The sequence below is a fragment of the Schistocerca nitens genome, chromosome 10 (assembly GCF_023898315.1).
Source record: "Schistocerca nitens isolate TAMUIC-IGC-003100 chromosome 10, iqSchNite1.1, whole genome shotgun sequence".
NCBI lineage: Eukaryota > Metazoa > Arthropoda > Insecta > Orthoptera > Acrididae > Schistocerca > Schistocerca nitens.
The window spans coordinates 120,401,494-120,416,671 of record NC_064623.1 but is presented as its reverse complement, the minus strand read 5'-3'; the positions used below and the strand labels follow the sequence as shown (position 1 = coordinate 120,416,671).

The following is a 15,178-nucleotide window of genomic DNA, read 5'->3' as shown; positions in this document are numbered from 1 at the left end:
AAGCCTCCCACACACTCACCAACTCTCACTGTACTGCGCTTGTCTCCTCCACTAAATTCTGACAGAAGTTTTGTCAAATCCTACATTTATCAGTAACCACTGCATGTGTGTACCACAAGCATGCAATGGAACAAGAATTGCCACTAGACAGAACCACATTTCAACTGTCCACATTGGCGCCTTTATTCACACATAGCCGTTGCCCAACATCTTACACTGAGGAGAACGCTTCTCACCAGCTCTCAGAGACCGTATATAATTCATCAGCGAACAGCTAGGTGGTGTGCATGGTCCCTAACAACCATCAGCCAAACACTTCCACAATAACAGACTGAGCTCACAGATAATCACACCTTGAAGCACTGTTTTCATTAGAATTACACCCCATTAGAGGCTGCCAAAATTGCCACAGAGACGGTACTTCACGTCTCTCTGGCGGGTTATTGGTAAAAGGTTTCAACTAGCAATAATCTGCACCTCATTGGTTACGATATTTCCACTGCGCAAAGAGTGTCTACCTTGCTTGTTTTTCCTTTATTGTAATTTCATTCTTATGCCCCATATAGGCAGGAGAGGACTGGCAGTGGCACTGTCCATTGCTCTTCAGCGAAGTGGCTTTAACAAAAATACAAGGGGAACTCTTGCATAGAAGCAGGGGTAAAAAGGTGACAAAAATACAGTAAATGGAGGTGATGCGAATTAAAATACACTAATACAGGGACATTGGGGGACAATTAAAGAATCGAAAAAGGCCGCATTTAAAAGAACACAGCTAGTAATTCGTTACCTACTTAAAATCACTGAAGTCAAGCACAAGTCAAAAGGCCGCAACAGTATAAAAATCTCACAGAGCGAGACACTTAAAAAACAAAACCACTGGAAACGACGGAACACTCACGAAGAATAAAAACCACTATAGGGACCTGCCGACGGACTGGAGGTCGGGGTGGAGGAAAAAAGAGGGGACGGGTGTTGGGGAGTGGGAGGAAGAGGAAAATGGGCAACGAGAGCGCATCTAGACAGGCAGGGTGGTAGATATTGTAGGGGTGTGTGCAGAAACATTGAAGGGGAACACAGGAGATGGAGGGGGCATAGGAGGGGGAAAGGTGCTCATGAGAAGGGAGGGGGAGGAAAGGGAGCTGTGAGGAGGAGGAAGATGGGGTTAGAGTTCGTAGGAAGGGTAGATGTCAGGGTGAAGCTCATCATCTGGGAGGGGTAGATGCTGGAAATGGCATTGGGAAGAGGGTGGGATACAAGTGTAAAGGCATGGTCATGCGCTGGGGGTGAAGAGAGACATCAGTGGTGAGCGGGGTCGAGTCAGCTGACAATATACAGAGTGTGAATGTGTTCAAGGAAAAGGAGACGGAGAGAGTGGGGAAAAGAGATGACATTGTAGAATATGCACGTGGGGGATGGAAAGCGGGTGCAGAAGGCGACGGAGTGCATGGCATTTGAGGACCTTATAGAATCTGGGAGGGGTGGAATCCCAAGCAATGCTGGCATAACAAAAGATGGGGCGGATCAAGGATTTGTAGGTGTGAAGGATGGTGGAAGGATGCAGTCCCCATATCCAGTCAGACAGAAGTTTCAGGAGGCAGAGTCTGTTGAGCTTTGTGATTGATTGTAAGGAGATGGAGTCCAGGTGAGGTGGCAGTCGAGGGTGAGGCCAAGGTATTTGAGGGTAGGAGCGAGGTGGATTGGACGGCTATATATGGTGAGGTGGAAATCATGGAGACGGAAGGACCGGGTGGTGCACCCTATGATGATTGCTTGGGTCTTGGAGGGGTTGATACGGAGGAATCACTCGTTGCACCAAGCAGTGAACTGGTCAAGGTGGGTTTGGATGGTACGTTGGGAATGTTGAAGGGTAGGATAAAGTACTAGTAAGGCGGTGTCATCAGCAAATTGGAGGAGATGAACCGGAAGGGGAGGTTTGGGGATATTAGCAGTGTACAAAAGATAGAGGAGAGAAGAAAGGGTGAAGCCTTAGGGCACGCCGGTGGAGGGATAGAAGGTATGGGATTTGAAATTTTTTGTTATGGTTTTACGGCGCAAAACTGTTACGGTCATCAGCGCCCGGTCTGTGACTTAGGAAAAGGTAAAAAAACCAAACTGGAAACCAGCAGCAATGGGAGCAAAACTAAAAAAAAGTGGAGAAACAAAAAACAGAAAGAAAACTTAAAAAACCACTATAGAAGGGGGTTGTTGGTCACCAAAAAGAGCTTCAAATGTCTGACGTCATCTCACTGACACTAAACAAACTCGTGAACGCGATTGGCTGAGCGCATGTCATCTGCTATAATGGAAATCAGGCGACAGCTGTAGATGGGCGCGTAACTGGGTAAAATAGGGGCACTCAAGTAAAAGGTGTCTCACCGTACACAGTTTCAAGCAGTGGGGACAAAGCGGTGGATGATCAGCACTTAAATGGTGTCTATGGCTAAAAAGACAGTGCCCTATCCAGGGTCTAGTTAAAATTACCTCCTCCCGACGACGAGTTCAGGAGGACGAGGTCCAAGAACAGGGAAGAGCTTTCACGTCCCAAAATTTATTACTGGGAGGTGTCGACCAATGTACGTGACATAAAAGAGCAACACGACGACATAAAGCACTCCATATACCGGCGAAGGTAACCATTCGAACAGCAGGTTGAAGAAGAGAGACTACAGCCTTGGCTGCTATATCGGCCTCCTCGTTTCCACAGATACCAACATGTCCTGGTATCCAGAGGAACGCCACAGAGACGCCTGTCATGTGGAGCAAGTGGATGCAGTCCTGAATCCGGTGGACCAGAGGGTGGACAGGGTAGAGAGCTTGGAGATGAGGAGAGAGCTGAGCGAATCTGAGCATATAATATACTGTATCCACTGATGGCGATGGATGTATTGGACAGCCTGGAGAACAGCGTAAAGCTCCACAGTAAAAACCGAACACTGGTCGGGAAGCCAAAATCGTTTAGGGGTGCCGCCAACAATATAGGCACTCCCAACACCAAACGATGTTTTTGAGCCATTAGTGTAAATAAATGGGGCATGCTTCATTTGTGCGCAGAGAGCAGCAAATGCCCGACAAGTGAAAGGGTACCATCCTTGGGAAACTGACAAAGGTCATGGAGCAGGCAGGTCCGGGGCCGGAACGAGAGCAGTGCTGTACCCCAAGTTGTCAAGAAAGTTTTAGGAATGTGGAAGGAAAGAGAACATAGCAGTGGACGGAAGCGGGTTCCCGGAGGTAGTAGAGAGGAAGGGCAGCCTGCATACCCTAAATCCAAGGAGGCATCGAAAAAATGTCATGGGCCGGATTAGCAGGCATGGAAGACAGATGGATAGCATAACGACTCAGAAGGACAGCTAGCCGATTGGACAGCAGAGGTTCAGCAGTCTCAGGATAAAGGCTTTCCACAGGGCTGGTGTAAAAAGCTCCAGACGCTAAACATAATCCACGGTAGTGAACAGAGACGCCGAAGAATAGACGGCCGAGTAGAGGAGTAAACCATGCTCCCGTAGTCCAACATCGAGCGCACTAAGGTGCGATAGAGGCGGACAAGGACCACTCGGTCCGCTCCCCAGGAGGCACCATTCAGGACACGGAGGGTGCTGATGGATCGCAGACAGCGAGCCGAAAGATAGGAAACGTTGGAAGACCAGCACAGTTTTCTGTCAAACATAAGACCCAAGAATTTAGCGACGTCCGCGAACGGAAGGTTGACAGGGACTAGATGTAAGGAAGGCAAAAGAAACACTGTATGACGCCAAAAATTGACACAAACGGTCTTACTAGGAGAAAGGTGGAAGCTGGTTTCGATGCTCCAAGAGTGGAGGCGATCGGGACATCCTTGAAGACGTCGGTCAAGAAGGCTGGTCGGTTGAGAGCTGTAGTAGATCGCAAAATCGTCCACACAGAGGGAGCCATAATTGGATTTATGGCGATGGCAAACAGTACAACACTTGGCATGGATGGTGGTGGTGGTGGTTGTTGGGAAGTTTAAGTGGGACTAAACAGCTAAGGCCATCAGTCCCCCATTCCAAAAACAGGCGAGACATAAAGTTGCGGAGCAGGTAAAATCCCAAGGTTGGTTGGTTGTTGGGATGTTTAAGGGGGACTAAACAGCGAAGGTCATCAGTCCCCCATTCCAAAATCAGGCGAGCCGAAAATCGACAGAGCAGGTAAAAACCAAAGGGGGAGGAGACGTCCCCCCAGGCGCTAAAAGAACACAAATGTAGCAACAAACACCACAGACAAGAACAGGACAGAGAAACACCAGACAGAAAGAAAGAGAAGAAAGTAAGATGGCCGGAGACTGGTTGGCTGACCACGAGAACAAAAATGGGAAAGAGCCAACCATCTCACGGCACACCAGAACAGCAACAGACAAGGACAAAAGACACAGAAAGGGAAAGGTGCAGGACCCCCCTAAATCGAACCATAAAACGGACTACCACGGATAAAATTTAAAACGTCATCAGCCATGGAGGCATCGTCGCATAAAACCTAAGGCAAAGTGCCCGGGAGATTAAAGGACTGCCGGAGGGTGCGCAGTCGGGGACACTCCAGCAAAATGTGGGCGACCGTCAGCCGAAACCCACACTGACACAGTGGGGGATCCTCCTGATGCAAAAGATGGCCGTGCGTCAGGTAGGTATGGCCGACGCGGAGTCGACACAGGATGACAGAGCCCCTCCGAGAAGCCCGCAGGGACGAGCGCCACACATCGGTCGTCTCCTTAACAGCCCGCAGTTTATTCGGGGATGTCAGGCCACGCCACTCATCAGCCCACATCCCAAGCACCTTACGGTGCAACACCAACTGCTGATCACGAGCCGGGAGGCCGATCTCCAAAGCTGGGGCGTCTATTGCCCCTTTGGCCAGCCTGTCAACACTTTCGTTCCCCGGGATGCCAACGTGACCTGGCGTCCAAACAAAGACCACCGAATGACCAAAGCGGGTAATGGCGGAAACAGACACCCGAATAGAGGATACCAGGCAAGAAGAGGTATAGCAGCGGTCGATGGCCTGGAGGCTGCTCAGGGAGTCACTGCAGATGACGATGGACGTACCTGAGCAGGAACGCATATGCTCAAGAGCGCGCAATATGGCCACAAGCTCTGCAGTAAAAATACTGCAGTAGTAGTAGTAGTAGTAGTAGTAGAGGGGTTTTGTGGGCGCACGACAGCAAGGTCTTCAGCGCCCGTTCAGTATCATAGGGAGACGGGTGTCAAGAAAAAAAACTCAGAACATTGACATAAAACGGGACATAAAACACGGGGAACAATCATTGAAAAATATGTGCTCACCCACACCGAAGCGTGGTATGAAGCAGGGCGTCAGCAGTAAAACATGGACAACACAGGAAGAAAGTGGTAGAGGGAGCTAATACAACATAGCAGGTGGAAGTGGCTGGCTGACCGCAAGGAAAAAAGGGAGGAGTCAGCCACTCTGCAATACACTAAAACCTCCAGCCTAAAAGTTTAGGCCAGAGTCCAGACATCACAAAACTTAAAAACCCTACACACACACGTCTCATCGATAGCTAAAACACAAGGCAGATCCCCATCAACTTGTGCTTCTGCCCGTGCATCACGGTATAAAATGCAGTCTGTTAAAATGTGCCGGACAGAGATTGGCACACCACAAGCATCACAAAACGGAGGATCCTCCCGCCGTAATAAATAGCTATGCGTCAGAGGACAGTGCCCGATCCGAAGACGTGTGAGGGCCACCTCTTCCCGCCTGAGCAACCGGCAGGAGGAACTCCACGGCCGAGTGGTTGACTTTACCAACCGCAGTTTATTGGCCGTCACCGCCAGCCATTCGTCCTCCCACAACTCCATGCACTTCCTGTGGAGTGCAGCGATGACTGACCAAGGGGATAGGACACTGGACCACATCCTGCTCTCTGCAGGCCTCCTTGGCAGCCTGATCAGCCTGTTCATTGCCCCATATGCCGACATGACCAGGCACCCAGCAGAAGGATACCTCTTTACCCCGCCCTTGGAGCAAGTACAGTTGGTCATGTATCAGCTAGACCATCTCCTCAGTTGGGTATAGGTTCTGCAGCGATTGTAAGGCACTAAGAAAATCGGAGCAGAGAAGAAATCGATCGCCCCGAACACGATTCATCTGCTCCAGTGCCTTCAGAATCGCGTGGAGCTCCACTGCGAAAACGGTATATTCAGCAGGGAGGCGAATCCGGGTAACATGATCAGGGAACACCACATAACAGCCAAGGAAATTCTCCTGTTTGGAGCCATCAGTATAAACGACAGTGAAACCGTGATGCACATCTAAAATGTTAAAAAACAGAGATTGGAACGTAAAAGCTGGTGTGCCATCTTTCTGAAAATTAGTCAAATCTAAAATAAGTTTGGGTCTCCGGAGGAGCCAAGGTGGAGATCTGCTCCAACTGCGACGTAAATCACGAAGACCAGCCATAGACATCGCACCGAGGCAATCCTGTGCGCGAATCCCATAGTGCTGCGTCGCACGTTGCCGGTTATGAAACAATCGTAACAGAGGAGGCTGAGCAACGGTGTGGTAAGCAGGGGTGTGTGGTGTGGACAAAGTTTTATACGCCTGGCGCACTGTAAGTAGCCGTCGCCGCATATGAAGTGGCGGTTCACCAGCCTCTGCACAGAGGCTTGGTATGGGGCTAGTTCGGAATGCCCCAGTGGCCAACCGAAGCCCTTCATGGTGCACAACGTCCAAAATCTTTAAATAAGAAAGCCTCGCAGACCCATACACCGTGCACCCATAATCGAGCCGAGATCGCACAAACGCCCTGTAAAACTGGAGCAGACAAGCCCTGTCAGCTCCCCATGTACTGTGGCTAAGACATTTTAAAATACTTAAAGCCTGAAGCGACCGCCGTTTCAGGTCTTTAAGATGAAGTAACCACGTGAGCATCGAGTCAAAAATATGAGCCTCAGAAATCTCACCGTGTCTTTAAAAGTAAGAATAGTGTCCCTCAACCGCAACTCAGGAAAGGTTAAAATCGAACGAGAACGATTAAAAAGAACACATACAGACATCTCGGTGGAAAACTTAATACCACTCTTCAGCGCCCAGTCATCCAAACGCCTAATCGTAAGTTGCAACTGACGAGTTGTCGTTGCAAGGCTTGAAGAAGAGCAGAACAAAGAGAAATCATCCACAAACAAAGATCACTGGACAGGACTTTTCACTATGGACGTAATGCTATTAATAGCGATGGCAAAGAGAGTCACACTTAAATCGCTACCCTGAGGGACACCATTCTCCTGCTCAAAGCGATCAGACAGGACGTCACCAATTCGGTATCTAAAATAACGTGGCGAGAGGAAAGACTGAATAAAAAGAGGAAGACAACCACGAAAACCCCATTCATGAAGCTGCTCCAGGATGAGACGCCTCCAAGTGGTATCGTAGGCCTTCTCGATGTCGAAAAATACACCTAGAAGGTGATGACGGCTCAGGAATGCCTGTTGTATAGCCGCCTCCAGGAGGGCAACGTTATCGAAGGTGGAACGAAACAACCTGAACCCACACTGAAAGCGACTAAGTAGTTGCCGGGATTCTAACATCCAGACAAGGCGGCGGTTGGCCATCCGCTCCAAGGTCTTCCCTATGCAACTAGTGAGGGCAATACAACGGTAGCTACTTGGGCTCGTGCGGTCTTTCCCAGGTTTTAAAAAAGGGATTAAAACTGCCTCACGCCACGCGTCAGGAAAGTGACCCGACGCCAAAATGGCATTAAAAAGTGCGAGGAGGAGTTCTCTGTTGCGCATTGCGAGGTGCCATAGCATACTGTAATGGATCCTGTCGTGACCAGGGGATGTGTCACGAGCACCAGACAATGCAGAATCCAGCTCCCACATAGAAAATGGGCAGCTGTAAACTTCATGAGAGGTGGGCTGGAAGTTCAGACTACACCTCTCAGCAACCGCTCTATGGCGCTGGATACCTGGATCCTGACTGGTTGTTGCAGTAACTGTGCCATAGTCTGGGCAATGTCTCGCGGCTCCGTGTGCAGAGTGCTATTCGTCATTACAGCAGCTATGGGGCACCTCCCTCCTCTGCCAGAAATACACAGTGGTACTTTTGGTGGAACGATTAATGGTGTTCAGGAACGTTTGCCACGACCTCTTCTTGCTCTCACGAATAATGCGGCGACATCTTGCCCTCGCCACCCGAAAGGCGGCAAGATTCTCAGCTGTCGGCCGACACTTGAACCGACGCAGAGCCGCACGCCTGGTCCTGATTGCAGAGCGACATTCGGCACTCCACCAAGGCACAGGTGGCCTCTTCCGGTGGCCTGTGGACAGTGGAATGGATGCTGCAGCGGCGTGGTGGACCGTTTTGGTAATATGATGCACCCACACCTCAACATTCGCACAGTGTTCGAATTGGGCCAACTGGCTATAAAGTGTCCAGTCAGCTCCACTGAGCACCCATCGTGGTGGTCTCCTTTCGGGGCCCACGCCATCTGGCAGGTGAATCCAGATTGGGAAATGATCACTGCCGTGCAAGTCAGCGACCACTTCCCAGTGAGCACTGGCGGCAAGAGCTGGAGAGCAAAGCGAGAGATCAATGGCAGAGAACGACCCAGTCGCCGTGCAGAAATGAGTACTCTGTCCTCCATTGAGCAAGTAGGCACAGGATGACAGGAGAAGCCTCTCAATGGCTCCACCCCTGGGGCAGGTAATTGCAGAGCCCCAAAGCACATTGTGGGCATCAAAATCACCACAAATAATGAATGGCTGGGGGAGCTGTGTAATAAGGTCGGTGAGGGCCGCTTCATCAAGAGCATCATGTGGGGGCAAGTAAAGTGAACATACAGTCAATGGATGACGCACGTGCACGGACACAGCGACGGCCTCTAAAGTCGTCGTAAGTGGGAGAGGCGAGGAGTGGTAGTCCGTCCTGACGAAAATACCTACACCTCCTCTAGCGCTCTCTCTCCACACAGGTCGTCCTTTTTGTGGAGTGTATAGCCTCGTATCTCAGGGGAGTATGATGGATGGAAATACGTCTCCTGGAGACAGAGACACAGTGGTCTACCCTGAGAAAGTAGACGAAGTTCCTCCACATGAGTCCTGAGCCCTTGCAAGTTCCACTGGAGTATGGGAGCCATCTATGTTGGGGGTAGCACCTTCATCCTTTCTCTCCGACGGGGTGGGGAGACCGCAGCAGGTGGAGGGGCAGGCGTGGGACGAGATGATTGCCCCACACATACATCGTACTCCATCAACTCTGGGGAGGAGTCAGATGAAGCCTCGCGTAAAACAACATCCGCATGGTCAGATGGTTTACCACGGGATTTGACTCGCTGTTGCTGCTGCACAGTAGCTTTCTGTGGCTTGGTGGACTTTTGGGGAGCGGATGTGGGAGTGGTAATTGGCGCACTGGGCTTGGGAACAGCCTCAGCTGTTGGAGACGGCAGGGGCTAGCCCAAGTTCGCCACTGTTCCTTTGTCTGCCGTTCGAGTAGGGGCTACTGGCTCTGAAACACTGGCTGCGTTGCAAGTGCACTGACAGCTGCAGGTGTTAGTGCCAACACTCACCACCATAGTCTGTGTTGAGGCATCGACTTTTGGAGTAGTCTTCTGAACCAGGGATGCAAAAGATGTAGCAAATGTGGGAGGCTGCATCGACTTATAAATCTTCTTGGCCTCACCATAGGGGATACGCTTGGTTGTTTTTATTTCTTGGACCTTGCGTTCCTCTAAAAATATGCGGCAGTCCCTACTCCAAATAGGGTGGTTCCCAGAGCAATTAATACATTTAGCCAGAAACGAGCAACCAACTCCTTCATGAGCAGCCTGACCACAGATTCCGCAAGTCGCTTCGCCTTTGCAGCCTAAGGTGGTATGCCCAAAACGCTGCATTTAAAACAGCGCATTGGGGTCGGGAAATAAGGCCTCACACTAAGGCGAAGGAAGCCAGCTTTAACATGTTCAGGAAGTTTTGTGCTACTGAAGGTCAGAATAAAGGAGTCGGATTTGACAAGAGTGCTATCAAATCTTTTCATGATGTGTTGGACATCAACGATACCTTCTGGAGCCCACTCACGTTGCAGTTCTTCCTTGGGGATGTCAACTAGATCCCGGCATGTCACAACACCTTTGCTGTAGTTCAAGGTGCTGTGCAGTTCAGTATCTATGGCATACTCTCCAAGGCATTTAGCAGATTGGAGGTTAGTTGCTTGCTGGGAAGTGGACGTTTCCACTAGCAAGGTCCCATTACGTAAGCGCTTCACCGATTTTATGGAGCAACAGGTTCCCTCCAATCCCTTTTGTATATAGAAGGGCGAAACCTTCTCGAAACTACCCTCCTTCCGTTTCACAATGAGAAACACATTCAGATTACAAGAATGCATTCTGTTACCTAAGACTGGACTTTTCAAAGAAGTGCCGGAGTCAGGGGGACTGACTGAACGGGCCCTCTTAAGAAACTGGGTGTTAGAACCTTCCAGCGGCCCACCCTTTCCGCTGGGAGGAAGAAAAGAGGATTTCGAAGGATCCATCTCTGTCCCACGAGCAGCTAGGGAACTAGAAGTCCCCCTAGACAGAGCCCCGCGTGCCTAGGTATGCCTTATACAACTGAGGTGCGGCAGGTTCCCCAGAGGTTGCCCGCTATCGACTGTTCCACCTCAACAGACATGCATCTCATCAGAGCGCAGCATACTTTGAGATTGAGATTTTTTTTTATAGAGGTTTATTCCATCCTCGCGATCCGGGCAGTCAAGCCAAGATCCCCATTCCCTGAGACACACAACGTTCCACCGACGCGCCGCATGGTGGTCGCTGAAGTACGCTCAGAGGTTACGGTGACGGGGGACTTGCGGCGCTTACCAGTCCCCAGCTCAGGAACCCCGGGGTCGCCAAGCCCGTACCCAGCAAATGAATGCTGAGCCCCTGGGGGCCACAACTTCAAAGAGGTGGCCGTCGAGGTAAAGTTCAGGATGAGGGTGGACTGTCCGACGCCTGCAGAAGTGCGTAACTCAAGTCTTGGCTGCAGAGAACTGAAAACCATGAGTCAGATCCCATGATGCTGCCTTGCGAACGGCGACTTGTAGCCTGCGTTCGGCGACTCCCGTAGTCGTTGAGCTAAATGAGATGCACAAGTCATCGGCATACAAAGAAGGAGACACTGACGACCCCAAGGCTGCAGCCAGATCATTAATGGGCACTAGAAATAGGGAGACGTTCAACACCGAGCCCTGTGGGACCCCATTTTCCTGTATATAAGATGAACTAGAGGCGGCACCGACTTGCACCCGGAAAGAGCAGCGCAATAAAAAGGTTTGAAGAAAAGCTGAGAGCTGACCACGAAGACCCTTACTCATGCAACGTAATAAGGATGTGATGCCTCCATGTGGTGTCACATGCCTTCCGCAGATCAAAAAATACAGCAACGAGATGCTGACGTCGGGCAAAGGCCATACAGATAGCAGATTCCAGCAGCACCAAATCGTCCGCAGCAGACCGGCCCCGACGGAAGCCACCCTGGGATGGAGCGAGAAGACCGCGCGACTCAAGGGCCCAACACAAACGCCGCCCCACCATACGTTCGAGCAATTTGCACAAAACGTTGGTGAGGGTAATGGGACGATAACCGTCCACCGCCAGTGGGTCCGCACCGGGCTTCAAGATGGGGACAATAACACCCTCTCGCCATTGCGACGGAAACATGCCCTCGCTCCAAATGCGGTTAAAGATGGTGAGGACGTGTCTCTGGCAGCCCCTGGAGAGATGCTTCAGCATCTGCGCGTGGATGCAGTCTGGTCCTGGTGCTGTATCTGGGCAATCGGCGAGGGCAGCGAGGAATTCCCTCTCGCTGAAAGGAGCATTGTATTTTTCAGAACGACGCGTGTGGAAGGATAATGGCGTCTGCTCGGCTCGCTCCTTTAGAGAGCGAAAGGCAGGGGGGGTAAGTTGCAGTCGCAGAGCTCGTAGCAAAGTGCGCGGCAAGGTGTTCAGCAATGGCGGCAGCTTCCGTGCAAACAGCGCCGTCCAGGGAGATCCCAGCGACACCCATAGGGGTCCGGTATCCATAAGTCCGCCGGATCCAGGACCACACGAGCGACGGAGAGACACGGGAGCCCAAGGATGAGACATACTTCTCCCAGCACTCCTGCTTACGCCGTGCAATAAGACGACGGGCCAAGGCAGGGATCCTCTTTAAGACGATGAGAGTATCCAGAGACGGGTGCCGCCTATGACGCTGGAGAGCCCGCCTACGGTCTCGAATAGCTTCAGCAATCTCCCTCGACCACCAGGGTACAGCCTTCCTCCGAGGGAGACCAGAAGAGCGGGGGATGGCAGCCTCGGCCGCAGAAATGATTGACGTGGTCAAGACACGGACCACCTCGTCAATGTCACCCTGTGGGGGAGATGCAATGGTGGCAGCAGAAGTAAAAGCCGGCCAGTCAGCCCTGTTGAGAGCCCAGCGGGGCAGGCGCCCAGAAGAATGACACTGGGGCAGTGACTGCACCTTCCTGATGACAAATGCAGGTGGGACAAGATCATCCAGGAGCACAGATAGCTGGGACTGCAGGCGTGTGCCTGCCCTCAGATAATGCAGGCCCTCACGTGGAGACTACTCCTCAACACCATCAGGGGACTGTGCAGTTGCCACGCCAACCCACGTCTGAACCTCCACCAGGGAGCGTCTGTCATTAACACGACGATCTTCGCCTAGGTGTGGTATGTCGCCCAGCGGCTGACAGCCCCGAAACTTCTGGGAAAATTGATTATGCAAGCAGTTTGCTGGCTGCTGTGGCGACACTCCATCTTCACAGTGCGAGCCACCGCCTGCGTCCACTTGGAGGAGACTGGGCCTGATCGACTTCCAGCGGAAGTGCACGGCACTCCTCATCCACCGAACAGCGACGCTGCATACCGACCATCCGAAAGGGTCGACGGCAGCCATATTAGATCGATACCGGCCACAGTCACAATGAGCTCCAGTTTAGGTAGCGGGCACCCCCTTCAAGATGTCCTACGTCAGCAAATTTTATCTAGCACGCAGTTATGTCTAGGAAGCGGCTACAGATCTGAATACAGCTCGACGGATCTATGAAGCTGTTCTAGGCTGTCCACCAGCGCACAAACTGGAAATACGGATGCCAACGGTCGTCTGGAAGCAGGTATGTGCTAATATTAACAACCCATTCCTGCCGCAAGACATCAGTTCGTTGTGGTACCGTGTCGTCAATGGCACTTTTTCCCACTGAGCAGCGTCAAGCAGACATCCACTTCAGCCAAAAAAAATGAGTGCAGCCAGTGTGGAGCTGCCTACACCAGAGACCACCAACCCTATAGAGTGCCGCTACGTGTGACAGTTGTGCTGAATGATGGTGGGGCTTACCAAACAGACTACACCTTCCAGCGTGACACCAATGTAGATTATCCTTCCTGACTTTAAACTGCGCCCAAACAACGCGCAAAGCCATAGACTGGCTACTGGGACACACTGCCTACGCCATTTTTGAGTTACAACTCAGTGACGCCGTGCGGTACACGGCGTACCTGTGGGAATATCATCAACCATTGCATTGTTCAACGAAGTACCGCGAACATTTTGCCAACACTTTATCTGTTGCGTAATTGTATAGATATCAGAGAACACTTCACTTACAGTGAATAATTTCGCTGGAAGTATCCCTTTTGTTTCTCTTTTATCATTTTTGTTTCCCCTTTTAACTTAGTTTCTTAACTGATCCCATACCAATACCCATCGTTGTATTGAGAAATGCTAGTGAGTGTATTATGTTTCAGTGTTCTTTCCGACACTAACTTTATTGGTGTTCAGTTAATTATTTATATTAATTACCTTGTTACCTTTTTATATTATCGCCATCGAGTGTATGCACCATTATATCTTACAGCTTTTCAATTAAACAGAAATGTGCAGAGGTCACTTTACTTTGAAGGGAAAAAAAAGGCGGTTCCTCGGGCGTGGGGGTCTTCCATTGCACTTCGGTCGAGCTGACCCCCACGATTACTCCAAATGCAACTCGGGCGCATTATTTTTGGTAGCTGGGACTGTGTTCGCGCTGTACCGGTGCTTATTTCAATTCCAAACGCAGTATTTTGTGATAGCATTTGGTAACTAGTGCGTCTCAGCACTCGGCCAGCAGCGTGCTCCGCAAGAGACTGCCAAACGCAGCAGCACTCGCGCCAGGTGCGTACTACACGTGTGCGTCGACCTGGCGTCAAACCCAGAGCCAGCACACTGTCTGTTCGATAAGCGTGGGGGACGCGGGCCAGTAGTTGCAGCGGCAGCCGCGAGATGGTCCAAGCGATCTAACTCTGGTACGACATCCCTATTAATGGTCGAGAGGCGCGTTTTGGCTTTCTCTGACCATCAACGGAATGCACAAGAAACGCAATTGGACGGCGCGGGATTCCCTGCACGCACAGCTACCGCGGTGGCGCGAGCCGGCGTACACGTAGCGTCACCCAGCCGAACGCTTTGTCGCCCGTTGCCAAGTACATGAGGGGCCGGAAGCAAGCGTCTATCGTAGCGTCTCGAGACTTGCAGACTTGCGGCACTTGAGGGGATGTGAAATGACGTGCTCAACTGTACCGAAAACGTTAAAGATGAATACTAGGCTACAGCACATTGTGCTTCCAAGCGGCCACACTAACGACGGATAGCGCCGCTTAAAATTAGGCGAAAATTATTTTAAAAAAAAAAAGAACTATTTGTTCGCAGGCACGGAGAGAAAGCTGACGTAGAGGAGACAATACTGGAGACGTGACAGGACGTGGTAGGAGAAAAATCTAAGATAAGTGAGAGGGGCTTGAACGAGGCGAGAGTGTCGAGGTGGGAGAAACTAAAGACGGCCGAGTTGTGGAAGAAAGTGGCGTAGGTATTTAAGTCGCAAAACAGAGCGGCTAACAGGAAAAACTACTTTTTTGAGGATATGGGGGGCTGGAAGGGGTGGTTGTTATCAACATTGCGACTGGCGCTGGTATTTATATCTGACGTTTGTTCCGAACACCTATGGATACTTCAGTAGTCGAAGGAAATACTGACAGGTAGCCATGGTGCAAATCATATTGGAAGACACCAATACATAACGAAACGCAAAATAAAGAAAAAAATAAATAAATAATGCACGAGTCCTGCTACAATTCTCACCTACACTTGCTCTACCACTGTGCTTTTCATTGCATTCTTTGATTTATATTCACAGA

General features: G+C 50.8%; 1 protein-coding gene and 1 pseudogene across 1 annotated transcript in view; one reads left to right on the top strand and one right to left on the bottom strand.

Annotated features, from left to right (window-relative positions):
* Window positions 1-382: 382 nt before the first annotated feature.
* Window positions 383-511, bottom strand: LOC126210875 (U4 spliceosomal RNA; annotated as a pseudogene).
* A 12,587-nt stretch (window positions 512-13,098) lies between these two features.
* Window positions 13,099-15,178, top strand: part of LOC126209924 (zyxin-like) — a 28,691-nt gene continuing 26,611 nt past the window's right edge. The window contains exon 1 of the mRNA XM_049939043.1: window positions 13,099-13,122. Coding sequence (XP_049795000.1) covers window positions 13,099-13,122 — 24 coding nt within the window. The remainder of the gene's footprint in view (window positions 13,123-15,178) is intronic.